Raw genomic sequence first — 27,681 nt, 5'->3', positions numbered from 1 at the left:
TAGTTCGTAACCGACACGAATTACCGAGTGGCGGATTAATTAACAAAAGCTGTGACTAATCATCAACTCAACAACATAGCACTTCAGACGGCGTTGCAGGCAATGACATATCATATAAAACATCTTAGGTTGCAGGCGGTTGGCGACAACCTGCTGCGGTTGCGGATTCTACTCCCGCTGGGAACAAATGATAATGTAATAACCACGAACATTTATACCTGAAGGGCTTAAAGGTAGTAAGTACTTATAGTAGTTGTGTGTATTGTCAGTACTTAATCTACCCAGTCGTTTTATTTGTGTAAAAGCTTTTCAACATCTATTGATATCGAGATTTTTTAATAGGAAATTGGCATGTCATTATTAGTCAATGCTACCACAATACCTAATGATTTATAACTCTTCCATGGAGTAAAAAATTAAGGAATTCTTCGCATCAAATGTATTAAATTAAATATGTCAATGCAATTTCATCATTAGCAATTTGTGACGATATGGAACATATTGCTTTAAAAAAACAGCAGGCGTTTAATAGTTTTCTTTCTTCTTATGTGGTACAATGTGGTATGATCTTCTTGAAGACTTCTCTAGATAAAAAGATGTATTTAAACCAAACATGTCTACAAAAAAGATTATAAGATGTATATAAGAAAACAAAACCTTATATCATAATTTTTTTTAAATCGACTGTTTATTTGTTGTATGTCATTGCCATTTTTATGAAAAAAAGTTACTTGACATATGTCAGCTGAGTAGACAAATGACAGCTGTAAGTTGCATGAACATGATTGGTCTTTACTGAATGAAGTTTAGTTAATCGTACAATTTCAACCAATCAAAATGAAGCTTTTATTTTAAGCTTGTTTTCCATTGGCTGTGATGGGACATACTTTGATGCTGTTTTTGTTAGAGACATGACTAATTTTTTCTGATTTGCTTTGACAGATCGGATTCTGCGGAAGAGAATATTCTTTCAGTCGTAATTGATTGTAATGTTTATTTTGTTTCCAAATTTTGTTACGAATCGCGTTGTTTGGTGAACAGAAGTAAATTATTACCTAGAAAGCAGTATTACACAAGCCAGTTGTAAGTATACCTGTTACGTTGCCTTTGTTAGTCGGCCGTAATTTTGCAATGTATCCAGTCAGTGTGAACATGTTCAAATGAAATTAATGCTGTATTTAAAACACGTGATCCAAGGACAGCTATGTGCTGTACATGTGTAAAATAATCGAGTTAGCCTGTGATGCGACAGCCATTGTTAATCACATAACATTCTTCGTGCATTGTGGTTTTGTTTTGATAGCTAAACTTATTGTGTTATCTTTTGCAAAACAATGTGTGTGTGCGTGAGGCAGTATCTCAGACATCTCGGATAAGTGCATCAGGGGTCGCTGGATGCCCCGAATCACGTTTAATCGGATATCAGTTTAATTTGGGCCAGTGGTTTATCTTGTGGTTGATGCTTATGTGTGAGTTTTGAGTCTGACACGCCAATTGAACAGAATAATGAGTTCGCCAAGTATTTTAAAGCATTGTGATAGTGTAGTGCTGAAATTGTTATTGCATTCCTTAATTTAAAAGTAAACTTTGTCAACTCAATTAGTTGACCAGTTTGTGTAAATGTTTGTTTAAACTCAGTCCCATTTTACGGATGTTGATTATAGTATCTAGTTCAAATCCTCATTTTAAAATAAAGTTAACTTGTATGGAATCGATCCATCAAACAGGTTGTGTCAACTAATAATGCAACTAAGCCATCGGTTACAATATACGGACAATGACACATGACTGACAACACTGTAGCTCCTTATGTAGAAGTAATGTCTACATAAAGTTAAACATAAGAAAATTTACTTTTTAGTTGTGCCAGCTAAAAACTTTAACCTTAAAATGTTAACAGGACACTCTCCTCTGTAACCCAATGGGTTGCCTAACCCTGTTTTAATTTTTTGGGGTCTATCTCTATCACTCATGCCAATATCACTCTATGAGTAGAAGAGACTAATAAATAACCCCACATGGTACTAATTTCTAAGGATGATTGTTGTGTGGTGTTTTATAACTATTGCAAAAACATACCTATATGTAATTATATGAGCAAACTGTTTGACAGCAGTTTTCTTCACTTTTGTTGTAAAATTAATTTCTTACGAAAATGTATTTGCTGTCTTTGTTGCATTTATTTATGGATATCATTTATGTGTATTTTTTATCTCACAGAATCATGTGAATGTGTGATTGATTACACAATAACACTGAAAAACAAAGAACAAATCAATCTTAACTTTTCAATTATAAATTAATACTCTACTACATACTTCTCAAATACTGTATTATTTGATATTAGACAAAGTTGAAAGGATGATACTACATCTGTGTTAATTATAGTGTGATATCGTAATTAAGTTTTAATTACTGAAATGTTATGACATTTCAGATACCGGTGTGATCATCATGTTATCTGTAAACAGCTGTTGCTGTAACTGTAAACAATCAGTTACATCATTTTTGTTTAAATTTCTTGACCACTTTGGTCTTTGCTACTTTTCTCACACATAAAATTCAAATACCTACCTAATTAAGATTATTTTAAATACACAAATAAAAATCCTAAAAAATGGATACATTGAAAAATTATTCTAATTTAATGTAGGTACTCTCCTCTACCTTATCTTATTTTTGAACCACCTGTATAAACCTGCATTAACATTTTTGTTGCAAATTGATTCAAAAAGAGCATTAAAACACTATTAACGCCGATTAACGTCAAATTACCATTTAAGTATTATCATTAGCTTAATTTAAAAGAAAAGGTACCTACCTACTGGAATACTCATTACTTAATCCACCTCATTTCCATCTTCAGATCAAAACAATGCGCCATACTCTACCGCCTACACACACCATCGTAGGGGCATCCGAGGTGTGACGTATCACGGCAGACACGTCGGGTGATGCAGTGACCGAGCGCGAGAATTACGTATCACGTCAGCGACATTTAGTGATGCAGTGATAGTGTGAACGCTGCCTATCACGATAGAGACTAGTGATGCAGTGACTGTGTGAAGAGTGCGTATCACGGCAGTGATATCTGGTGATGCAGTGACAGTGAAGACTGCGTATCACGGTAGCGACATCAGGTGATGCAGTGAAGATGCTGTCTGCGGTCATCACTGGCGTGCTGGGCCTACTGGCAGTGGCCCGTGGCGACGTCGTCGTCTACACAGAAATTGTACCACATTTGGTAAGAATAATTAATTACTACTTACTTACTCTAATTTTTATTTTAGGAATTACAAACAAATGTCTTACAGAAATTCTATGTCTATTAGACTACGTTTCCCAAACTTTATTACTGTACACCCTTGGAAACTTGTCTTAGTGTCTTGCATCCATAATGTTACAAAGGTGTACATTAATTAGAAGGATGCAAGGATGTGCTTGCTTTTCTGAGCATAGCTTTTCGAAACGGGGTAAAGTTTGGAAAAGGCCATTTAGATCTATTTTCGCCGTTGGGATACACGTTTAGTTTGGGAAGCCCTGTCCTAGTTTCTAGGTGAATAAAAAAGGCGACTGCATTAGTCGGCTCAATTCACCTGGGTGAAATGGTTCCGAGGTGAAATGAGGACATTAAAAATCTACTTTGTTCACCCAGCTCAACAAAATGGAATAAACCTGTGGGAAAGCGACCCAAAGTGTGTTTTCACTTGCGCTCATATCAGGAATCACGCTGAATCGCTGGAGCTCGCAAATACCTATCACGAATTTCCGTCTATCAACTGTCAACCAGTCGACCTTCCGACATATGTTGACTTCAATCCGAGAGAAGAATATTTGATTAGTAATATAAATAGAATAGAGGTTTTTTAATAGTTTAGGTAAAGGCAAACGCGGAGAGATGCGACCGCGTTGCCAAGGCCATCGTCTGTCACTCTTTAAATTTAATCTCCCACGCATAGGTGTGATGCTTCATTCACTGGTCTTCTGATTAATTTCGCTGCAGGTCGAATGACTGTACTGTAACTTTCGTCTGGGTACAAACTTGGCCTGTAGTTTTTATTGGCGGTCAAAATGTAGATCCTTGCGACATCACTACCAGTAGTTCTAATTTATAATGACACGTTATTTGCACCCAACAACAACCATCACTTAATGCAGAATTGATACGCAATTTAACAAGGACCGACGGTAGGAAAAATACAGTAAAAAAAACAAAAAATAAACTGCATAAATGGGTGCATCAAACGCTCTTGGATGGGGGGCAGTCATTGAACTAACGTTGTTAATTTGTTGATCGTATTGCTGGTGTGACTCATCGAGTACCTTTTGTGAATTTATTTTGTTTGAAATGTCCTTTATGTGGGACTGAATGAGTGTTATTAGACACGTTTGTTTTACAAAAACAAAACGGTAGCCCTGAAAGCCTACTGTGTATTGTGTGACACAATACACAGTAGGCTTTCAGGGCTATAGAGACACGTTGTAAAGTCGGGAGGTGGACACAATTTGTGTCCACCTCCCGACTTTACAACGTGTCTCTACTTTTTAACTGACTTCAAGAAAGGAGGTTGAGAGGTTCTCAATTCGACAAGTTAAGTGAGACGAGAGATTTCGAGTTGAGAAGTTAAAAAAAGTAAGAAGTGCCGTGAAAGACACTATAAAAGAATTTGTATTTTACAGAGCGAAACTTAATTCAATTTCAATCAAAGATTGAGGCTTTTGAGTGCTTGAATTTCAGGAGAGAATTTATGTGTGAAATTAAAACGAGTCTTGACCTTCGTTCTGTAATACGGTGTCACCTATTGTCAAAAATAACAATATACCCAGTTTATATTAGTCACTTTATTTAATTTTGACTGACCAGTTCAGAATGTCCAAATCATTCTACCAAATAAACGGGGCGGTAAGTTTAATCAAACAATTTCGGCCCTGTCATCGGTTTCAAGCATTTATACCGCAGGAGTACTACATCCAATTTAACGTTTTTGTGGTAAAATCGCATCTATACAAATACGTTAGGATTCTACAGTTTTAAGTTGATGTGCCGACGACTGTAAGTAGCAGCAATGACAAACTTGCGATTATTATTTAATTTGGTAAGATGACACAATAATGAGCCGAGGTTATCGAATGCGGAGTATAATTTGGGTGATACTGTCGACTGTTTTTCTAGGCACCTATATTTATTTACCTACTAAGTTACAACATAATGCAACTACTTAACAACTTCTATGGTCGCTGAGTCACTGTGTTATCTCCCTTCCTACTCGCATTGAATTGGTTGACCTTTTACTATGACTGCACTTGTTCGGTCGATAAAGTGAATGAGCCTACAATCAATCATAACAGAATTGGATATTCTGTTGTTTATTTAGTGTTGAAATTAGTAAAAAAAACTGATTCATTATCAACAAAATACCAATTATCATAAAAAGCCTCCCCCAAGGTTTTCCACAATGAACGGTCTTGCGCTGCCCGCATCCAGGTTCTCCCCGCGACCTTTACCAGATCGTCGGTCCACCTAGTAGAAGGCCTGCCCACGCGACGTCTTCCAGCCCGTGGTCGCCACTCGAAAACTTTTCTGCCCCAACGGCCATCATCTCTACGAGCTATGTGCCCCGCCCACTGCCACTTGATTTTAGCAATTCTGCGAGCTATGTCGGTCACTTTTTGGTTCCCCTGCGGATCTCCTCATTTCTGATTATGAACGGGCGTCACGCGTCAGTTAGTTTTCCTCTAATGTTTCCTGTAGTGTTATGTCATATTTATCTAAGATAGTAAACCTTATGATAAAATGAATACGTGATTCCAATCACCCCGGCATACCCCAAGGTTATACAAAGTAATGCAGTGAAATTTGTCGTTAATGATTGATTAAGTCATGCTGTTAGGGCGTGTAATAACAGTTAAAGTAGAGCTATTTATGATTAGAATTTAATTACTAATAGAGCTACCATTAAAGTTAACTGATTAGTTCAACTAATTAAGCAATTCGTACGGTTACATCATGTGTCTTACCTCTTTAAATGGAATAGCAAAATTATAACTGTCTAGTTCTTTTCAAATTCAATTTCAAAATATATTCTTGGGAAGCTCTTGGCCTACTTCTCCTAGTGGGAAGTAATTATCAGGCCGAAAGTGCAAGCCAGCTTTACCCGGAGTCCTCAACTTCAGGGAAACTAGCTATCTTACCTCTAACTGCTGAAATACAATAAACAATGCGGTTAACCTTTTTGTTACGGCAGTAAGAATTATGGTTACCACCAAGCAGACAGAGCATTAAAATTTTCCAAAGCCCCATTGGGTCTGTGGCAGGTAGTCGTAAGAGACGAAGGAGAACCCGGTGGTATAAAAGTTCAGCTCTTGGCTTTACTATCATGACGAAACATATACGATTCGTATATGTATATACGATTCGACATAGACATAATATAACGATAATATATCGATTTTAGACGATATGTAGGTACCCATACAAAGGTAGAGGAGCTGAATACTCCTATTTCCATGCCATACATTTTGTACTTTATTGCTATTTTTCATTGGATAACTAGAATTGATCATTAAATATTAAATCCGTACTTGGCCCAATGTTAAATTGTTTGTTACATAAATATTTATCAACTTAATTAGTAGTGTTAATGATACTGTTATTTATCGACATTTTGGTGAATTTTATAAAACTTTATTTATAACTTCTAAAACCCGGCAGTTTAAGTATGATAGAGAGATCGTAAATGCTTGAAATTTCTTTACTAGGTAGCATCTACAATCGAGCAAAATAATTGAACCTCTCGGTCATTAAATTGATGAAAAACAAAAGTGGTTTACAGTTTATTCTTTTTTTGGGTATTTGTACTTGCTTTCTTGTATTAAAACAAAGTTTAATAAACTCAGAAGCCATGCTATCGAAGTAATATCAGTTTGTGTAAGAGGGGAAGCGGAGCATAATGACATGCATGGATAACTCAGTGGTCGGTTATATCCATCGCATGGAACGATGATGTTGCGGAGTATTTTGCTTTTCCTTAAAACATATTGGTTATCTTCTATCGACTTGATACATCTATATCTATCGACTGAGGTCACAACCCTAGTATTAGCTATATATAGTGAAGATGCTCGCTTAAATGAAGCAGCAAATCGAACGCACAGCGTTGATAAGAGCTCTGTGATTGGTACGTGTGTGACCCAGTGCGTCCACGCGCACTGTGAGACCTCATAGTAATGTTTGTGAATACGGGTGATAGTCTTCTGTCGCTTTGACAATCAGCGGCGTTAGACGTGTCTTCAAAATCACGAAGTAAAATATTAGGTATAATATCATATTCATTTCGGAAAAAAAATTCAGTATTTTTAGATGCCCATATAAGATCTTATCGAGAACGTCTCCATGTTGGAGAGTCCAAATCTCTTACCTCTCACTCCATCGCCATGATTTCTTTTACATACGATCTGTACAGTCCAAAAATTAGCATCTGATTTTGTCTTAGCCCCAAAAATATTCTGCGAAATTAATCTACATACTATTTATATGCAGGCTTGTACTAAAGTGCGTAGTATGCTTTCAGTATAGTACACACTGTTACACTTATGGTGCGTCTAGACTGGGCGAACCTCACTCCTCCTGCTCACCCTGCTCTTGAGTGAGCAGGATGACCAGCGTGCCGCGCGAGCCCGTTCGCCCAGTCTGGACGCACCATAACAACAATAGTTAACTTAAAAGTAAACCAGTACTTTTCCAATAGTGAATGTCAAGCGTTTAATCTATAGATTACCTTATCTTCGCTCATTACTTGTGGGGCAGCAAGGCTGAGTGGTACCGGATTGATTTCAATGAATTTCTCGACCAGTGCTCGTACCAGTGACCAGTGAGTGAACCATAGATGGACAGTGGCAGGACGTCGAATCGAGGCAAAACTGGCATTGGCTGACAGTGAAATGTGAAATTGTGAAGTGTCAATCATGCTGTTTAAAATGAATCCTCGCTACGCCATTCAGGTGTGGCATGTGGTGGGATTGCAGGTTTTTGTTAGTATTTAATTTTACTTGATTATAAATAGGGAGTGGTATCATTTTATTGTTGTAATACCACACTATTTAGCCCCGAAATTATTATTCTGTAAATGAACTCGTATTCTATAAACGAGCGTGGTCATCAGTTGGTACATGCCAAAATTATACTCAGCAGTATTCCAATCTGCAGCTACAACTGGCCGTCACGCTTTATCTGATAATCCAATGGTTTTTTAGTCGATTAAATATGTGAAACGGTACGGTTAACGATAAATAAATCACCAGTCATCATATGAAGAGACCCTTGCTTATTCTTCGTTTAATAAAGTCCACCCACAATGTGGACCGACGACATCATAAAGGTAGCAGGGAAGCGCTGGACGCAGGCCGCTACCAATCGATCAACATGGAAAGCATTGGGAGAGGCCTAATGTTCAGCAGTGGACGTCCTATGGCTGAAATGATGATGATGAATAAAGTAAACTCATTCAAATCCAACCAATGTCTCGAATACCTTTTCATAGATAAAAATGTGCATTTGTGATATTTTCCTTCATCATCAGTACTCAGTAGCCTCATTCACGTAACAAAACTTCAACGACAGCAAATCGCTGTATGCGATCCTGTCGAGTAATCGTTCTATCGAAATGACCCTTATGAATACGGATTTAGAACTGTTTTTCTATGGGACTTCTGAACGTCAGCGAGATCTTGACTGTCAAAATACGTGAATTAGGCCACAGGCCTCCCCAACTCGTTTCGCCAGCGTTGGAAGTTAGGCCAAATCGACAATTCTCCTCCTGGTTTAGAAAGAGCCGCCTGTTCTCCTGAAGTTTCTCCTCTTTCTTAGTAATAAATGTTACACGCGGGTTTAATTAACGACTAATTTAAAACACTTAACTTGTGTTCAACAGAGTGTAACCTTGACCTAACGATGATGTTTTCTTGCAGATAGAGAATACCTTCTTAGACCGGCCGGCGAGCTTCGGACCGGACCTTCCATTCGAGGGGCTGCGCGGACTCCTGGTGCCCGGTCAGCCGGCCAACGGCTGCGGCGCCATGAAGCCGCCGCCCGCTGTGGATAACTTCACAAACAAGTGGATAGTGCTGGTCGCTAGGTGAGTGACGAAGGATATTAGACCGTACACCATCGGCTGAAGGTCTCACTTCGAGGGAGACGGCTGCGGGGCCAATCAGCCACCGCCCGCTGTGCTAACTTCACAAACACAGATCTGCTCATAAGTTTCTAGGTCGTATGTAGATAATAATGAGGGCTATCGTTTTAGCGCTCACCAGTTAGCGCCACTGTAGAGTAAGGGTCTTGTCACTTGCTAGTAGCGAAGACAGTGTCACCAACTTGTGAGCATTTTGCACTCATCAAGATGGCGCCACTGTAGAGTAAGGTCATGTCAATCGCCAGGGGTGCCAACTGTTAAGTATAAAAACGATAGCCTTCATTGCTAGCGGCTGCAGCGTCAATTATATGCTCTTGTTATCCTTCAAATAATTTTCACTAGTCGCCGGATAAAAAGGAATGGGTCGAGCTTCCGGTTAATATGCAGCGCTATGCTTTCGTTCAAAGAAATGAGTGAAGACAGCTGTTTTGAGAGAAAAGGATAAAAAATTACATCATCCGCTATTTTCCTATCTGCCGACTATATTCTGGTCCGTGAGCACGTAGAATTTCGTCCAATGACCCCAAGCTACCCATCCTTATCGCTCGCGCGTAATTATGTTGCTATTGCGCTTGCACACGTCATTGGACAAAATTCTACGTGCTCACGGACCGGGCTTTAGTTTTGAGATGGACGTCCTATCATCTGAGGATTTCCTAGATTCATGATTTGATGATGGATTATATTATTAATGCTAATTATGTATGTCCTACAGATACAACTGCTCGTTCGCGGACAAGGTGACCAACGCCATGAATGCGGGGTACGACTGCGTCATCGTCCACAACGTCGGCTCCGATGAGCTCGGTGAGTTGTACTGTCCATTTTTGTGGTTCCGTAGCCCTGACAAGAAACCCTTATAGTTTCGATATGTCTGTCTGTCTGTCCGAGGTTTTGCTTGGAAAATATTGGCACTAGGGAGCTGTAATTTTATGGAGGTACCTATGTCTATTAATAACGCCGATAAAACGGTAAAATTAAATTAAGAAAAAAAATTTTAAGGGTAGCTCCCCTACATGTAAAGCGGGGATGAATTTTTTTTTCATCTGCTACCCCATCGTGAATAAGTGTTTTAAAATAGCTTGGGGGTTTCTATTGGGGGGTCTGTTCTCTGATCTGCAAATTATTAAAGTTTAAAGTGCCAATTTTTGTTCGAGTAGAGCGTCGGAACGTTCGGAACAGGGTGGTGTCTGGGACTCCTGGCGCCCTGAAAAGGTCGCTGCTCCATCCTGAAAAGAACGCGGTATACCCACTAGAACCTTTGCGGCGTTCCGTCATCGCCCGAGTGGGGTGTCGCGAGTAGGGTTGCCAGGCGTCCGGCTTTAGCCGGACATGTTTGGCTTTTTAGGGTCTTGTCCGGCCAAATATTGCCTTGTCCGGCCTGTCCGGCTTTTGTTAGGCTTTTTATTTGGTTGCCGCGCCAGGCGAAAGTCGAATCAGAAATCATATGAAGCGCACGCATCAGGATGTTGGTTAGCAATGATGATAATAGTACTCACTCATGAGCTGACACTAATTGAACCCCCCCGTCACCTGTCCGGCTTTTAGGGTAAAATGTCCGGCCAAATGAAACACGAAAGTCTTAGACTTCCGCGACACCACTGGAGACGGCCCGCTTACGGGGCAGGCCTGAAAGGAAACATTGAATTTTTGGATAGATCCAATTTATTCTGTAAGCTATCGTTGCTACCGTTGGATAGAGCTCGTGAAGCACTTTTAGGATCAGTAACTAATTCTGCGATATCTTGTGTAGTTTTTAATATTACGTAACTTTACCAAATGTATGGAAGCTGGAAGCATTGAATTTTCGGATAGTTCCAGTTTATTCTGTAACCTATTATTGGTACCGTTTGAAAGAGCTCGTGAAGCACTTTCAGAATCAGTAACCAGTTTTTCCATATCTTGTATAGTTTAGAAATAATCGAGTGAGATCACTTATCGTTTCCACCCTGTATGTGACCTCATCAATGTTCGATATCTGTTGTAAATTCGGCACTCGGTATATTTAAGCGAATAAGCCTCCTTAATCTCCATGCCATCTTTAATTCATTCGTCCATCAGGCGGACGTTTTAAATTGCTGATGATATTTACGGTAATGATGACAGGAACTAATTGCCTTGTTACATGTTAATTGGATTAATTACAGTAAACAAATGTTTGCGGAGGTTTTATCCGTGTATTGATAAAAAAAAACTATACTAATATTATAAATGCGAAAGTAACTCTGTCTCTCTTTCACGCCAAAACCACTGAACCGATTTTGATGAAATTTGGCATAGAGATAGTTTGAGTCCCAGGAAAGGATATAGGATAGTTTTTATCCCGATTTTTGAAACAGGAACGCGCGTGATAAAGTTTTTCTGTGAAAGACAAAATTCCACGCGGGTGAAGCCGCGGGCGGAAAGCTAGTAACTCTATAAGCAGCCTGTAAATGCTTCGCTGTAATCGTTCCAGAAATTCTGAAATTAACGTAATTCTAGTGACCGATATAACAATTAAAACTCGTTAAAGAAACGCCTTCCTATTGAGCTATAACAACCTCGTTGTAGGGAGATATACAAACAACAACGTATTTTTATGAGTGGGCCTTGATAAGAATAATGCACTCCGGTGGGGTACTCGTAGGAATTGTTATTTGTTTGCGAGGCGATATCAAAAATTACTGCTGTATTTATCATTTCATTACTTAGCTAGTAAGGTTGGCCAATATGTTGCCAGGAAGATAATATAAAAATACGTTTCCGATTAGAAAGATTTTATAAAAAACTAGCTTTCCGCCCGCGGCTTTGCCCGCGTGGATCCCGAAACACCCAAATATTTTACGAAACTTTTTTTTTTCCAAAATAAAATGTAGCCTATGTTACTCGTGGATAATGTAGCTTTCGAATGGTGAAAGAATTTTTAAAAACGGTCCAGTAGTTTTTGAGCCTATTCATTACAACCAAACAAACAAAGATTTCCTCTTTATAATATTAGTGTAAATAAATAGGGCACTTAACAATGGTTTTCCCGTTTTAATGCCTATACCACTGAACCTATTGAATGTTTAGTGTCGATTATATAGTATTTTATCCGATATCCATTCGCCATGTACGAAGGGCCACACTTCCAGCTACCCATTTCCGGTCATGTCGTCTCGTTCTATCGAAAAAAATCGCGATTTGATGAGAGCGAGAGAAAAAAACGGAAACGGTTAGCTTGAACTGTGGCCGATAGTACAGTCAACAGCATAATTATCAACTCTACTGTGGCATCTTATACTTAGTAGTAGTAATAGATTCCATTTTAGAAAACGTGACGTCTGGCATAATCTCTAGAGGGCATGGTCATATAATATTAATGGAAACAAATTATTTATTTACTTTAACACACATAAGTAGGGCAAGAAAAGAATGAGACATGTAAGGCTCCTTATGAGCATTTGACGATTTGTAAGAACTAATTCAAATAGGCTGGGTTGCACCATCTTATTTTGACTTTAACAAACGTCAAAAAACTGTAAACTCCATACAAAAAGCATCGGTTATCGTCATAGTTGCCGTTAAAGTTTGGTAGTGCAACTCAGCCTTAGTCTATGCAAATAATGATAATTTTGATTTTAAAGAAACATCTTGTCTGTAGTATGCATCTGTGTCAACCCTAAACTGTTGCTTCTTCAAGCTAAAGTATGCAAAGTACCTCAGTTATCATCCCTGTAGAGAGAGGAATTGACGCATACATTTTACGCCGATCAAACTCAATATGGAACCAACAAGAAAAATATCGGATTTGTTGTTATTCCGCATAAACATGTGCAGTGATACTAAGTGCGTAGCCCTATTTACCTCGTTATTTGTGCTAGATAATAACGGCTCAACTAGTGAAGTTTAATGTGTTATTCTTATTTATTATTCGATTAATACAATACTGCAAGTGGGATAAATAATAAGTGGAAGTTCGGTTTTCAAAATATGAAAATAGCTGTGCCCGCGACTTCGCCCCTATTGGCTGTAGAGTGATGTTGTATAGCCTAAAGTCGTCCTCGATAAATGAGCTATCCTACACAAAAATATTTTTTCAAATTGGACCAGTACTTCCTGAGATTAGCGGCAATAAAAAGCAATTTAGGAACATATCCAGTTCTACTTAAATTTGGCATCTGGAATACACAGTAATCATTTCGTACTAAAATACAGGATATACTTATGAAAATGAAATTCTCACTAAAGAGAAGCTACGTTAATAGGAAGATCTTTTTTTATTTTTTATTATACTTCTATCCATGGATGAGAAGATGCCTGCCATGCATATTCTTTCATTGATTTGAATATTTTATTGCATTTTAGTTCACCCTATACCTAATGTATTCTATGATTATGTAATTTTTCCATTTCAGAAACAATGTCAGCAAAAAACTCCTTCAACATTAGTATTCCGTCCGTGTTCGTCAGCGAAAAGACTGGCATCTTGCTTGCTGATGACTACAATTACACCTCACGGTCAGTATCCACGTTTGCCCCACTCATGTATTTAATATCCGTGAAGTAATGAACTAAAACGGGGCTTTGAAGAGAATTTAATACATTGGAGTTTGCAAACCTGAATCAATGAATGAAACTACAGTTGGAGCTAATCATCTTACTGGGAGTACCTAAACTCTGCAACTCTGTCACTCAAACATGCCAGCCAATTTCCCACGGTAAGTCCTAACGTCATGAATATAAGGTGCATTTTTGAGACGAGGGTATACAAGTAAGGGCAGTTTCTTAACCTACCCGTTTACAAGATCTAAGGCTTAACTGAGATATGGGAGAGGTGATTTTTGACGTATTATGACGTGAGAGAGCATACAAATCTGAAGCCTCGCTGACATTTGACGTAACAAAAAACACCCTCCCGTGCCGCAGTCATCATCATCATCATCATTTCAGCCATAGGACGTCCACTGCTGAACATAGGCCTCCCCCAATGCTTTCCATGCTGCCCGGTTGGTAGCGGCCTGCGTCCAGCGCCTTCCTGCTACCTTTATGATGTCGTCGGTCCACCTTGTGGACGTCCCACGCTGCGTTTTCCGGTACGCGGCCTCCACTCCAGAACCTTACTGCCCCATCTACAGATATAAACAATGAAATGTAGGATACTTTTTTGACAATAAGTAAATTCGTTCGTTCGTTCGTTTCAGCGGAAAGACGTCGACTGCAGGACAAAGGCCTCCCCCAAGGATTTCCACAAAGACCGGTCCTGCGCCGCTCGCATCCAGGCACCTCCCGCGACCTTCACCAGGTCGTCGGTCCACCTAGTGGGAGGCCTGGCCTTGACATAAATTATGTGATTTTGTTTCAATTGTTGCAGTAATTATTACATAATGGTGAACGGTGACGAGCCGTTCGACATCAACACGCACTTGTTGCTGCCGTTTGCGGTGGTGGTGGCGCTCTGCCTCATCATCATCATCATCTTCATGGTGAGTCATCATCAGTTTATCATATTATGGATGCAATAAAAAATTGAGTATTGAGTATCATCGTACGGTGCGTAGAAATACTAAGGTGCACAAAACAGCTCAGAAATCGAGTAGCATCAAGTTAATTGGGTATTTAACACCATATACTATAACTAAGAATGAATAATATACTTCTTAAGTAAAGGTTAGACCAGACCAACGCGTGCAGCCGGCGTGCACGATGACGATGGCGATGGCGACCAGACAGCGTGTATGAATTTGTAGCGATGTGTTCACATCAACGCGTCCTGTCATTGGTCGCGGCGATCTATGCAGCGTCTGCACGCAGCGATCAGCGATCATCGCGACATTTGTCACTGTGACGTTTCTGTTTTTTAAAATCGATGTAATAAATAGTAAGTAGGATCTGTTAAAAAGTTTTTACACAATTAAAAACGAATTATTCATAACATACCACTAGTCTGACCTACTTGAATAGTAAATAAGGTTTTAGAATAAAGTATCAATATCAGAATTTATTTTTATGTAATAAACAAATTATTCTAGTTTTCTCGAGAACCTGCTTCTTCAACTTCATAAATAAAATTGGGATATTATCCGCAGAACAAAATAATTGAGAATGTACATGTCTGCAGCTTTTTTCAAAGGCCCTAGAGCAATTCTAAGTATGCCATAAATAAAAACCTAATTAAAGTCATCAAACGTCTCAGTCATTAATTTAGTGCCACTAGAAACACCTAGTTGATCAAAACTGATGTCTTTTTGTATTTTTGGGTTATTATTAAAGACAAAAAAGATATTTGGACTATTGTGTACTCTGTGGTTTGGGTGCATAATGTAATTTCCTTTGCCTTAAAAAAATTAAATGTCAAGATGACTGTTGCACCAAAAATGAAAATGAAAATTGATTTTGATAGATGTTGTGTTGAGTTCTGTGTAGTTTTGTGCGATTTAACGATAAGAACGACAATGGTAACAGGTAATGGGGGCAAATTTGCCCCTTCCCTCAAGGAAAAAGATGAATTGGTTATAATCTTACTTGCCCACAAGGATACTGTACGAGCACGTTAGCATCGACCGCGACCTACAACATGCTAGCCGACTGGCCCATGAACCCTGAACGAACGTGCACCGTAGGCACTCTACACCGACGGCACATTGGACTGGACACATTGAATTGTGTACATTATGTAAATCTTGTATATAGCAATAGCATAACAGTAATAAACCAGATATCAACCGTACGCGTTGTGTTTCATTTCCCCCACTGAGGCCAAGAAAGCCTTAGTACAGTCCTCCTTCCTATCAAACCTTTCTTTAAATCTAATTAAAAGGTATTGTTAGGGCTCTAGGGACTACAAACGAAGCCAGAAATATAGCTTGGTTATGAGTAACCAATACCTACTACCTATACCGCATGTGACCGCATGTAATCCTGTCTCATTCTATAATATATGGCCGCCTGAATAAACTTGAGTGAAAAAGCGTTTCCACTATCTCAATTGCATCAAAAGCTCCAAACAAATCATTTAATTCAGTTTCCATTTTGCCGAATAGGCGTGATTGACAATATGCGTGACAGTTGTAGTGACAGTGACAACCTGCACGCGCAGTGATCGCCATCGCGGTCGCGGCAGTGTGAAACAACTTTTGCACGCGCAGTGGTCGCCATCGCCATCGCCATCGCTGCACGCGTTGGTTTGTCCGAACCTTAAAGCAACCTTCTGTAAAATATTTTAGCCCTATAACTCGCAATTCTTACCTACGCTACCTTAAATACCGTATTTACGGTAGCTTTGAAATAATTCGACAATTAAGTTTAAGTTGGTGAAAATAAATAAATAAATAAAAGTTTATAAAAAATGACACTATAGCTTCACTTTCTTAAAAAATCTATGGCAGTGTCGCGTCTTGCCAGCTCAGAAAAAGTATATCAATTTCCTGGCGGGTCCACTACTCTACTGATGACAATTTAAATCTTATGTTATGACATTATCAAATCCATGCGAATTAAAAACGTGTAAAATTACTTGCTTATTTTTAATATTATATTCGTATTTCCAGATAGTGAAATGTATAAAAGACCGCCGCAGAGCGCGTAGACACCGCCTGCCGAACCGGTCTCTCAAGAAGATCCCGACGTGCAAGTTCAGCAAGGGAGACCCGTACGAGACCTGTGCCATCTGTCTGGACGACTACCAGGAAGGCGAGCGACTGCGAGTGTTGCCGTGTGCACATGGTTGGTATTATTTATTGTATAGTCTGGTCTGTGAGCACGTAGAATTTTGTCCAATGACCCCAAGCTACCCATCCTTATCGCTCGCGCGTAATTATATTGCTGTCGCGAAATCGAAATGACAATGAAATGAATACGGATTTAGGACTGTTTTTCAATAGGATGACTTCTAAACGTCAAAGACATTTTGACTGTTTCAAAATACGTGAGTTAGGCCAATAGTTGCAATATCATGATGAGGCGTTCCCTACTTTCTCATAAAACCATAAAATGTCAACCATTTGTTCTGCGAATTTGAACCTTATTATTATAAGTTCAAAATCATTATGCTAGTTTCCTAAAAGAATTTTTTAGTCCGTCAATTTTGATATAAAAAATATTGAACACGTATAATATTTTGAATTGTCAATCAAACAAATAATTACAAAGTTATAGTATATTAGTTTTAGAACTTTGGTACGCTTTATCTCTTTACATTTTCATTAGTTTTAAAAAGTGAAAAATACGTGTCGAGTAGTTTTTGATAAGCTAACTGACGGACTAATTAAAACTTGCTTTTTTACCCAGGAAACACCCCTATTGTAAATGTTTTGTCAATTTCCAGCATACCACGCGAAGTGCGTAGACCCGTGGCTCACGCAGAACCGTCGCGTGTGTCCCGTGTGCAAGCGCCGCGTGCTGGCCGCCGGCGAGCGGGAGGCGCGCGCGCGCAGGGACTCCGACGACTCGGATGATACAGAACCGCTGTTGGACGCCGAGCCACAAGTGTTGACACAGGTGAGGTTTCAAGGCCGGCAATACACGGACCGCTTGAAGCAGTCAGGGTCGACAGCTTCGAGCTGCGACTGCACAGTGAACTGCAGAGTTCTATGGACGCACATACACGAACCGCTCGAGCAGTTGCAACTGATTCGGGCGGTCGACGGCACGGTGAATTTTCATCGCGCGGTCAAGCAGTCGCCAGCCATACACTGACTGCTCGAGCTGTCGACAGCTCTCGCGTAGTTACCTCCGCCCACTTTCTTCATTCCACGGCGCGCGCGCTTGTGATTTGTTGAGCATTTATGTTAATACCAACTGCTCGAGCAGTTATCACTGGCAGCTTCAAGCTGTTGACTCTTGATTACAAGAGTGGTCCGTGTATGTTGATCGCTAACTGCTCGAGCTGTCCGTGTATGGCGGGCCTAACACGTTCAAATTTCGGAACGCTCTTGACTAAAAAACCGACAATAGTCGCAAATCGGACGAGGCGAGGCGAGATTGCTCGAAGCAAAAGGCATGGCGGCAAAACTATCTAAAAAAATCTACTTCTAAACCTTGGCCAACTTCTCGAGTAATGAAGCTTAGGCTTCAAACTGTAAACCGAGACTAGACAAGATTTGCAGCAGTGGCAAAGAAAGGTGGGATTATTCCCGACGGCGGCGGCGAGCGGGACGCGCGCGCGCAGGGACTCCGACGACTCGGATGATACTGAACCGTTGTTGGACGCCGAGCCACAAGTGTTGACACAGGTGAGGTTTCTTCTTAGTCGAGCACTCTTGTCAGAGTGGTCGTGGTTGCGTTGACGAGGTACCATCGGCAACAGTGTTATAGTATAACCGCTTAAATGAGTCCTCGCCTGCGGAACGTTTACCGTTAACCACTTCACTGTGACGTTACGTATCTTGAGAAGCGGGCGGGATCGTTAGACAAGAGCTAAAATCAAAAAGTTCACTAGATAGTTCTCAAGATATATGAAGTCACAGTGAAGTGGTTAACGGTAAACGTTCCGCAGGCGAGAACTCATTTGAGCGGTCATACTATAACTATCCATTGCCTGTCATGTCGTCTCGTTCTATCGCAAAGAATTACCATTTGATGAGAGCGAGAGAAAAAACGGAAATGGATAGTTAACAGTGTGGCCGTGTGTACATGGTGGGGTAATGTCATCTCCGAAGGTAGCTCTCCTGGCGATGTGCTTCCATTTCTGACGGTTAGAGGCGTCGCGAGTACACTGGACCACGGTGGAGGTAACATAGACCCGTCGCGTGTGTCCCGTGTGCAAGCGCCGCGTGCTGGCCGCCGGCGAGCGGGAGGCGCGCGCGCGCAGGGACTCCGACGACTCCGATGATACAGAACCGTTGTTGGAGGCCGAGCCGCAGGTGTTGACATAGGTAAGATTAAAGCCTTGGGCAGACCAAACGCAGGGCAGTAGCAGCGCAGTTTGAATACGGGCCCGCGCAAGTTGTAATACAAGAAACTCTTTGAAGTGTGTCACACCAAATTTGAACGCGGGCCCGCGCTCCAACCGCGCCGCACTGCAACTGCCGAACGACAAACGAGGCGGCGCGGGTGCGGGACAGAAGCGGCGCGAACGCGGGCCCGCGCTGTTGTATTACTATGGCGGCCATATTAGCATGACAAACCGGACGCAGGGCGGTAGCAGCGCGTTGACAGCGGTTTTGGAATATTTAAATTTTTGACAACCGCCCGCGTTGCAACTGCTTTGAAACTGCGCTGCTTTCAGTGTGCCTGCTGCCGCGCTGCAACTGACCCGCGTTTGGTCTGTGGAAGCGTTTAAACACGTTCAAATTTCGGAACGCTCTGACTCTAAAAAACCGACAATAGTCGCCAAATCGGACGAGGCGAGGCGAGATTGCTCGAAGCAAAAGGCATGACGGCAAAACTATCTAAAAAAATCTACTTCTAAACCTTAACCAACTTCGCGAGTAATGAAGCTGAGGCTTCAAACTAAACCGAAACTATACAGGATTTGCAGCAAATCCCACCGCCACCAATGGTTCTTCCTGCCTCATAGCATACGAAACGAATCACGGGAGAGCGCGCGGGTTCTTGCTCTGGGCTCCTTTCCCCGGGAAGCAAAGCGTTGCTTGACTCCCTACAAATTTATCTGATCCATGTCCCTTCTTAGTCAATTCTCCCCCTTCTGGGGCTTGACACCACAAATACGGTACTTTCCGTCAGGCTGCTATCGTTGATAAATGTCATCACTTCTCAAAACATCGCCTGATTGTGTGCCAGTTACTGCGACTATAGTCTGGTCCGTGAGCACGTAGAATTTTGTCCAATGACCCCTAGCTACCCATCCTTATCGCTCGCGCGTAATTATGATGCTATCGCGCTCGCACACTCACTGCGGGTGCCAGTCGCAGAGTCGCGACAGCAATATAATTACGCGCGAGCCGCTGTTGGACGCCGAGCCACAGGTGTTGACACAGGTGAGGTTTAAGGACGTCGCACATTTATCAACCCGGAAAGGGATCTTAACCATATCAAATCTTTGTATGAAACTCCATACTGCAACGCACACTCATCCGCACCGTAACGTAAACACCTCGCCTCGCGATTGACAGCGCGATAATGCCTTTAATTAATTGACTGAGTTGATAAGGTTATGAGCTTTAAACTGATCACGCTGTAGATTCAAAATATACAGGAGTTGCAAAGAGTGGTCACAGATCACTTGCCTTAATTCATTTCTAAAAAGTGACAGAGCTGAACGGCTATGATAATAGTTTAACGGTTTCGGTATCGAACTGACGAGAGTATTTCGATCCCAGTCGATGACTGGACTGTTCAACTTTAATTATTAGCACAGAATAATAATAAGTACTACGTACAGAAGTTTTACTTCGCGAAGGTATTTAAAAAAATGTATGCTCAATGTAATGCTCAACAATATGGTGTAATTTAGCCTGTCTCAAGAGTCAAGCACCATTTTGTTGACAAATGTCAGTGATCGGCACTGCGCCGAAGCTATAGGGCTGACTTCGGTAAAATGATGTGACGTGAGGTGCCAAACTGCGGAAAATGGCGGAGGAAATACAAATTATCATGAATAATATTAACTAGGTACTTATTTATTTACCTCTCAGTGTCTTGAGGCAACTTAAAAAAATACATTCTGTGTTTTTATTATTATTTAGGCAGTTAAATACTGCACAGTATTTAGTACACCATTTTCTTTATTTTCTTCCATCATACACAAGAATACGCGTGCGTAAGTCAATGTTCGCTCGTATGTGAGGCCTTGTCGAATAGTATCCTGTAGGTGGGCCATCGTGCGTGTTTTGTTTTCGATGTAAACTCACGGAGATGAACAGGCCTGTTATTAGTAATAAGACACTGAAATCCAACTCGTTTGTTGCAGGGCGGCACATTCGCGCCGCAACGCGAGAATCCGTTCCGCCGCGCCGCGCGCGCCATGGAAGCCTGGCGTCGCACCCGCGCCTCCGCCGACCCTGAGGTGAGAACCATTGCAAAATGATATCTATCACAATTACATAAGATGCCCTACTGCTTTAATTTGACGTGCCATCTGAGTAACTTCAGATACTAATTTAAATTTTTATTTATTTATTAAGGAAATAAACAGCAACATTTATAAAACATAAACGAAAACAAAATAATTTTAACATTTGCCTTAAATTAATTATCAGTTTGTTTAGTTTCCACTGCAAGAACACGACACTCTCTTATTTATTAAAGAACAATTGTGGATTTAACCTACATATCCCCATGCTGGCCAACTATAGAAAGACTGATGTTAATCACATGTTACTCTTCCGGAACTACACGGATAAATTATCCTTAAACTAACAATCTATATGCACAGACCCTTTTTGAATCCATATAGGATTTTAATATGCTTAATGTTGTTTCAGGAAGCAACTTCAGGAACAGAAGAAAATAATCAAGCGACTAATGATAGTGAAAAGTGAGTATTATTTAAATGTGTAGATAATTGCCACTGTATTATAAATACGCGGTGATGGCGGGATTTCTAGTGGATACGCGGCTTCACACTAGCAACCGGAGCGAAACAGTTTAACTTTCCCCCGGGAGAAACTTGACCCTCACTGGTTGGGTTTCTATTGGCGGTCAAGCTGTAGATCCTGGCTACACGAAAGTTGCAGCGGTGGGAACGAGAGGTGCGAATAGTCCCATTAGCGGCCGTAGTATACAAGTATTTGATCAATTTAACCGTGTTTTGCAGCGTGCCAGCGTCAGAGTCCGCGCCGCTTCTCCAGCCGGTATCGGAGCGGCGGGCGCGGCGCGGGCGCTCCCGTCGTCGGGCCCACAGCGCCGCGCCCGCGCCCGTCCCCGCGCCCGCGCCGGACGGACACTCGATCAATACTGAAGTCAGGGGGGAGATCGGTGAGTCACCACTAAATCCCAACTAATATTATAAATGCGAAAGTAACTCTGTCTGTCTGTTACGCTTTCCCGCTTAAACCTCGCAACCGATTTTGATGAAATTTGGCATAGAGATAGTTTGAGTCCCGGGAAAGAACATAGGATAGTTTTTATCCCGGTTTTTGAAACAGGGACGCGCGCGATAAAGTTTTTCTGTGACAGACAAAATTCCACGCGGGCGAAGCCGCGGGCGGAAAGCTAGTATGACATAAAGTTCGCTATAATTACTAAGGTAGATTCGACCAACTAAGCACAGCGCCGCGCCCGCGTCCGTCCCTGCGCCCGCGCCGTACGGACACTCGATCAATACTGAAGTCAGGGGCGAGATCGGTGAGTCACCACGAAATATGACATGAAGTTCGCTATAATTACTAAGGTGAATTCGACCAAATAAGCACAGCGCCGCGCCCGCGCCGGACGGACACTCGATCAATACTGAAGTCAGGGGGGAGATCGGTGAGTCACCACTAAATAAGACGTGAAGTTCGCTATAATTACTAAGGTGGATTCGACCAAATAAGCACAGCGCCGCGCCCGCGTCCGTCCCTGCGCCCGCGCCGGACGGACACTCGATCAATACTGAAGTCAGGGGGGAGATCGGTGAGTCACCACTAAATAAGACGTGAAGTTCGCTATAATTACTAAGGTGGATTCGACCAAATAAGCACAGCGCCGCGCCCGCGTCCGTCCCTGCGCCCGCGCCGGACGGACACTCGATCAATACTGAAGTCAGGGGGGAGATCGGTGAGTCACCACGAAATAAGACAAGTGAAGTTCGCTATATTTACTAAAGTGGATTCGACCAAATAAGCACAGCGCCGCGCCCGCGCCCGTCCCCGCGCCCGCGCCGGACGGACACTCGATCAATACTGAAGGCAGGGGCGAGATCGGTGAGTCACCACTAAATATGACGTTACGTTCGAAACAAGTTTTAAGGCATTAAAAATACATATATGAATGAATATCTCCCGGTTTCTACAGTGCGATTTTTAGTCCATTTGTAATCATACTTAAGAAGGATATTAACAAATATGCGTACATTGTCACTATTATAGAGATTGAGATCGGCTTGTTCGAGCGTACTTTTTTTACGCACAGATAAGTCCAAAACTTATAGTAGAGGTCTCATGCCCGTTTTCACCATCAATCCTTAATTTGTATTTGACCCCTATGGTAACAAATAACATGAATTTTGTTAATATAGGGGTCACTTAAATTTTGGGATTGATGGTGAAAACGGGCATCAGACAATATTCTTAAGGGACATTAGTAAGTGGGAAAGGCAATATTGACTGTTGTCTATTAGCTTTTACTTAAAGAATTGACGATATTTCGCACTGAAATTTACAATATGCATTACAGAACGTATGTGTGATGGGATCACTGTTTCGAAAACACGATTAAACAAATTTTGCTCGATAGAAAAAATGCTTAAAGTATAAAAATGAAAAAATCTGCGAATATAATCACATAAAAAATGTTGAAATCACCCATTTTCAATGTTACAGGCGTAGCCGCGCTGCCCGCTATCCCGCACTCGGCCTCGACCCCGCACCACATCGACTTATGAACGCGGGACCCGCCCCACTGCTAATACTAGTACAACACTACTAGGTACATCTTAACTTACTACACTTATGCCCATTTTGACCATCAATCCCTAATTTTTAAGTGACCCCTATGGTAACAAATAACAGGAATTTTGTTGTGATAGGGGTCACTTAAAAATTAGGGATTGATGGTAAAAACGGGCATTAGGCTGAGTTTCACCACCTAACTTTAACGGTAACTATGACGATAACCGGTGCTTTTTGTATGAAGATTGACAGATTTTTGACGTTTATCAAAGAAAGATGGTGCAACCCAGCCTTATTGCATTAATTGACCAGCCGGGCTAGGATGCGCACCGTGACGCGATAAAATCTTATTAAGGATTTTAGATGACAAATGTATGGGCTTGTCGCGTAAAATCGATAAAATGGCGCGATAAAAGCTTATCGCGGCTCGCATCCTAGGCCTATAGATTACAGCAGATAAGTGGCGGCACTTTTACTACCTCAAATGTCAGGGGACTTCAGACATGTATGTACACCTGACAGCTCTGTTACGTCACGTGACAGCTTTTCCGCACCGATCCACTGCTGTATAGATGACCCACGCTGAACTGTCCCACCAAACTCAATGACAGGGGGGCGCTACCATCGTTCAGCTATATGATTTCCACAGGTTTCCAACATGGCAAAAATCGGAACCAGCGATCCAGTATTGACGGTGGCGCCCCGCTGTCAATGTCATGGATAGGACAGTTCAGTATTTTGGAAATATATTAACCTATTCAGCTAGACACCATGGTTTATGATTGACAACAGGGGGCGTAGTTTGAGTTTACGTTAGACCTATTCGATATCGACTGCGTTAAAAAAAATATGAACATTTTAGTTCCTGAAAGTTTCCGTTAGGAGCGCTTAACAAACCGTCATACATTTAATGTCACTTTTTTACGCAGTCGATATCGTTTGCGTTTGACGTAAACTCACACTACGCACCCCCAGGTCAATAGTTTCAAGACCTACCAAGTCCTGACATTGTTCGTACCATATATAAATTCAAATTAACGTATTGCTGACATTTTTTTTTGTTTGCAGTCCACACACGGTTCAACGGACTGGTCACGTGTTAACTGACAGACGAGTCGATCCCAGAGCGAACACGTATTAAATTGTAGTTAAATCACTAACCATAACCACTGATCAATTAATTTAACGCTTGAATTTATACTAACATAACATAGTATTTTTAACAATATCAATTTAACGAGCTGTCAAATGTTATGTCATAGGTTGTCTTCTTCTTCTTTTTATTTTGTTTATGGCCAGGTCTGGGATATTATGGCTTCTCGAGTAACCTCCCCATAGTTAAAGTAACTGACAGTGATTGTGTGTTGTCAAACAGCGCTGTTTAGGCCGTGATCACATTAAACGTACTTAAAATTCCAGCCACGAATGGCAAAAAGTGTACAGTACGGATAAAAGAAACCAAGCACAGCCATTGACATAACATTTTGACAATCAATATGTAAACATATTCGATTGAATAACCTGGACTAAAGAAATAACTTGTATATCTTTTCCTATTATTATATTGTAAGTGAGTATGATGGCTCACTTTATGCGAAGCTAGTTTTCAAAGCTAGTACTAGTTCACTCGGAATTAATTTCGATTGAATTAGATTCGTTATAAATAAGTAATTCGTACTGATAACAAGGCAGTTCATATTAGCTTTGTGTAACTAACGCCGTATGGCGACGTCAACAATGTAAGATGATATACCCACGCAGGATCGGGGTTGCAACGCGCATTGGTGCAATATAACGGACGTGTATTGAGTGTTTTAAGGCTAAGGATAAACGAGCGAAAACGTTCTTCGAGTTCACACAAAAGTTCTGTATGGACTCACAACGACGCAAAATGTGTTGGAACTTGAACGATTGCTACGCTTCAGAAATTACGCTCGTTTGGCGTCAGCCTAAAATGGCGTCTCATATGGAATATTCGCGTGATATGTAACATAACTCAAGTCGCATTGTAATTTGGCAAAAAGGCAATGACAATGGAAGATCAATACCCTATTATTTACCGTTGCAATGTCTGTACAAATTGACGTTACATTACATGCGAATACTCACGCTGAGAACTTTAGGATTAATGTCACAGAATTGTAAATGCTTAGTTGTAAAATTATTACTTAACTACAGGTCTAGCATACCTGAGCCTGGGGTATGCCGCCTAAGTTGTCCACTAGGCCTGTAAGTTTCATTTATTAAAAGCACTTTGGTAATATCACTCGCTCCGCATTTGTGCACTTTTAATTACAAGTCTCGGAACTTTTGGTGAGGTTAAAAACTTAAGTTAAATGAAACCCATCAATTTAAAAATCAGTTATTATAGTCCGGTCAGAGAGCATGTAGAATTTCGTCCAATGACCCCAAGGGTAGCTTGACTGTGCGACGGGCGGCCGCAGTAAGTGTGCGAGCACGACGGCATATAATTAGTGTCCGACCGAATATGGATTTTCAGCCAAAAACGGAAACGAAAACGAAGCTTCGGCTGCAGTCCCATTTTCGGCCGAAAACGAAAACGAAAATGACCTTCAACTCTCAAATTTCAATCTGAAATTATGTAAAAACTTTGAAAACCGTTAATGTTTTGACCAAAAACATAATGACGTTTGACAGTTGTTTTTGATAAGGATTGATTAGAAAACCGGCATTAAAACACAAAAAATTGAATTATGAATTCTTAGTAGAATATTATTTCCGGTTTATATTGAAATATTGGGAAGTGAAGAAGAAGTAAAGGGTGTCCAGTAGGAATTTTTCAACATAAAAAATTATTCATACAAATAAATTAATGATTTTTTATTATTTATTACTAATGCAAACTGGAGTTTAAAAATGCGGATTTATTTTTTTATAGGCAATGTCTTTTAAATGATGCCCGTTTTACTATAGGCACTCTCACAGCCTGAACCTTACATTCGCAACTATGCGAGAGCAAATCGCGCTAATAATTTTCCTGCAACTTCACGGCGGATATTTTCTTACAGAACCTGAATTATTTAAAACTTTTGACTTGAGATATCCCCCCCCCCCCCCACAAGAAAAAGTCGCATGGTGTGAGATCTGGTGACCGAGGCGGCTAGAAAAAATTGTCCTCAGTGTCTCCATCGAGGTACTCTCCATGTGTGGTGAGACACCTTCTTGCTGAGATAGTAGTTGGCCGGGATGCAGTTGCAGTTGTGGTATCAGACATTCATCGATCATTCGACAATACATTTCAAATACTTATTGCTCAACTGCGAACGCTTTGTAGGCTCCCGACCAGTGACTCATGGCGTATTTTAAATCCGCATTAGACTCTATTTTGAAACAATTAAACTTAATGAAAACTCTTTGGTTTTATTTGTATTCGATTTTGAACTTGGAAAATTTTCGCTGGACACCCTTTACAACGTAACCTCACTTCAAAACTTCAAAAGAGTGTGACAATAACGCGTCCGTTCAAGTCTGATTGGAACCATGAGTGCATTAGATTCACTCCCGAAGATATCGAAACGATAAACGTCCCCATCTTATTCACGTATTTCTGATATTCGGTTTGGCCGAAGCTTCGGCTGGTTTTTGGCCGAAAACGAAAATATGGCCGAATGTCCATTTTTTGGCCAAAAATGGCCGAAAACGAAAACGAATATTCGGTCGGTCACTACATATAATTACGCACGATAAGGATAAGTAGCTTGGGGTCATTGGACGATATTCTACGTGCTCGGCGACCGGGCTTTAGCTTTTTTATATAAATCATTCATCACAGTAATATAACTTCAATTGTATTTGTCCGAACTTATCGTATACTTTGGACATTGTTTAGGTACGTCCTGACAATTTGTACTTGTAATTGATAATTTGTATGTATTATATAGTAATAGTTGGTCTGCTAGGAGCCAAGTTGGTCGGGCAGCTGTTATTTGGAGGGGGTTGTGATACTCAATGGTTTAAATGTACAGTCAAATGCAAAAGAACATCGAAGAAAAATTTATTAGTATTTTTTTTGCATT

General features: G+C 40.9%; 1 protein-coding gene across 4 annotated transcripts; it reads left to right on the top strand.

Annotated features, from left to right (window-relative positions):
- The first annotated feature begins 912 nt into the window (after positions 1-912).
- Positions 913-26,028, top strand: gzl (godzilla E3 ubiquitin protein ligase). Of its 4 annotated transcripts, none has more exons than XM_028302880.1 (13): positions 913-1,083; positions 2,867-3,244; positions 8,968-9,134; positions 9,907-9,998; positions 13,568-13,670; positions 14,524-14,635; positions 16,700-16,874; positions 17,476-17,648; positions 21,022-21,117; positions 21,536-21,588; positions 21,868-22,028; positions 23,576-23,681; positions 24,713-26,028. In XM_028302880.1, the coding sequence occupies exons 2-12, from the start codon at positions 3,155-3,157 to the stop codon at positions 23,635-23,637; spliced, it is 1,284 nt and encodes a 427-aa protein (XP_028158681.1). In that variant the 5' UTR covers positions 913-1,083; positions 2,867-3,154; the 3' UTR covers positions 23,638-23,681; positions 24,713-26,028. The 4 variants fall into 4 exon arrangements, with proteins under 4 accessions (XP_028158681.1, XP_028158682.1, XP_028158683.1 ...); XM_028302881.1 differs by having other exon boundaries at positions 24,706-26,028; XM_028302882.1 differs by lacking the exon at positions 913-1,083 and adding an exon at positions 1,191-1,469.
- The last annotated feature ends 1,653 nt before the right edge of the window (positions 26,029-27,681 follow it).

Source organism: Ostrinia furnacalis, unplaced genomic scaffold (assembly GCF_004193835.3).
Source record: "Ostrinia furnacalis isolate ACB-3 unplaced genomic scaffold, ASM419383v2 OfSCF1166, whole genome shotgun sequence".
NCBI classification, from domain to species: Eukaryota; Metazoa; Arthropoda; class Insecta; order Lepidoptera; family Crambidae; genus Ostrinia; species Ostrinia furnacalis.
Note: the sequence above shows the minus strand (reverse complement) of the source record. Positions and strands in the feature narration are given on the sequence as shown.

Excerpts from the sequence above, each read along its gene's own strand:
- gzl (XM_028302880.1), top strand. The coding sequence starts at position 3,155 with ATGCTGTCTGCGGTCATCACTGGCGTGCTGGGCCTACTGGCAGTGGCC. Across the intron at positions 21,118-21,535 it reads GCGCCTCCGCCGACCCTGAG|GAAGCAACTTCAGGAACAGA; the intron begins GTGAGAACCATT and ends ATGTTGTTTCAG. Across the intron at positions 22,029-23,575 it reads TGAAGTCAGGGGGGAGATCG|GCGTAGCCGCGCTGCCCGCT; the intron begins GTGAGTCACCAC and ends TCAATGTTACAG.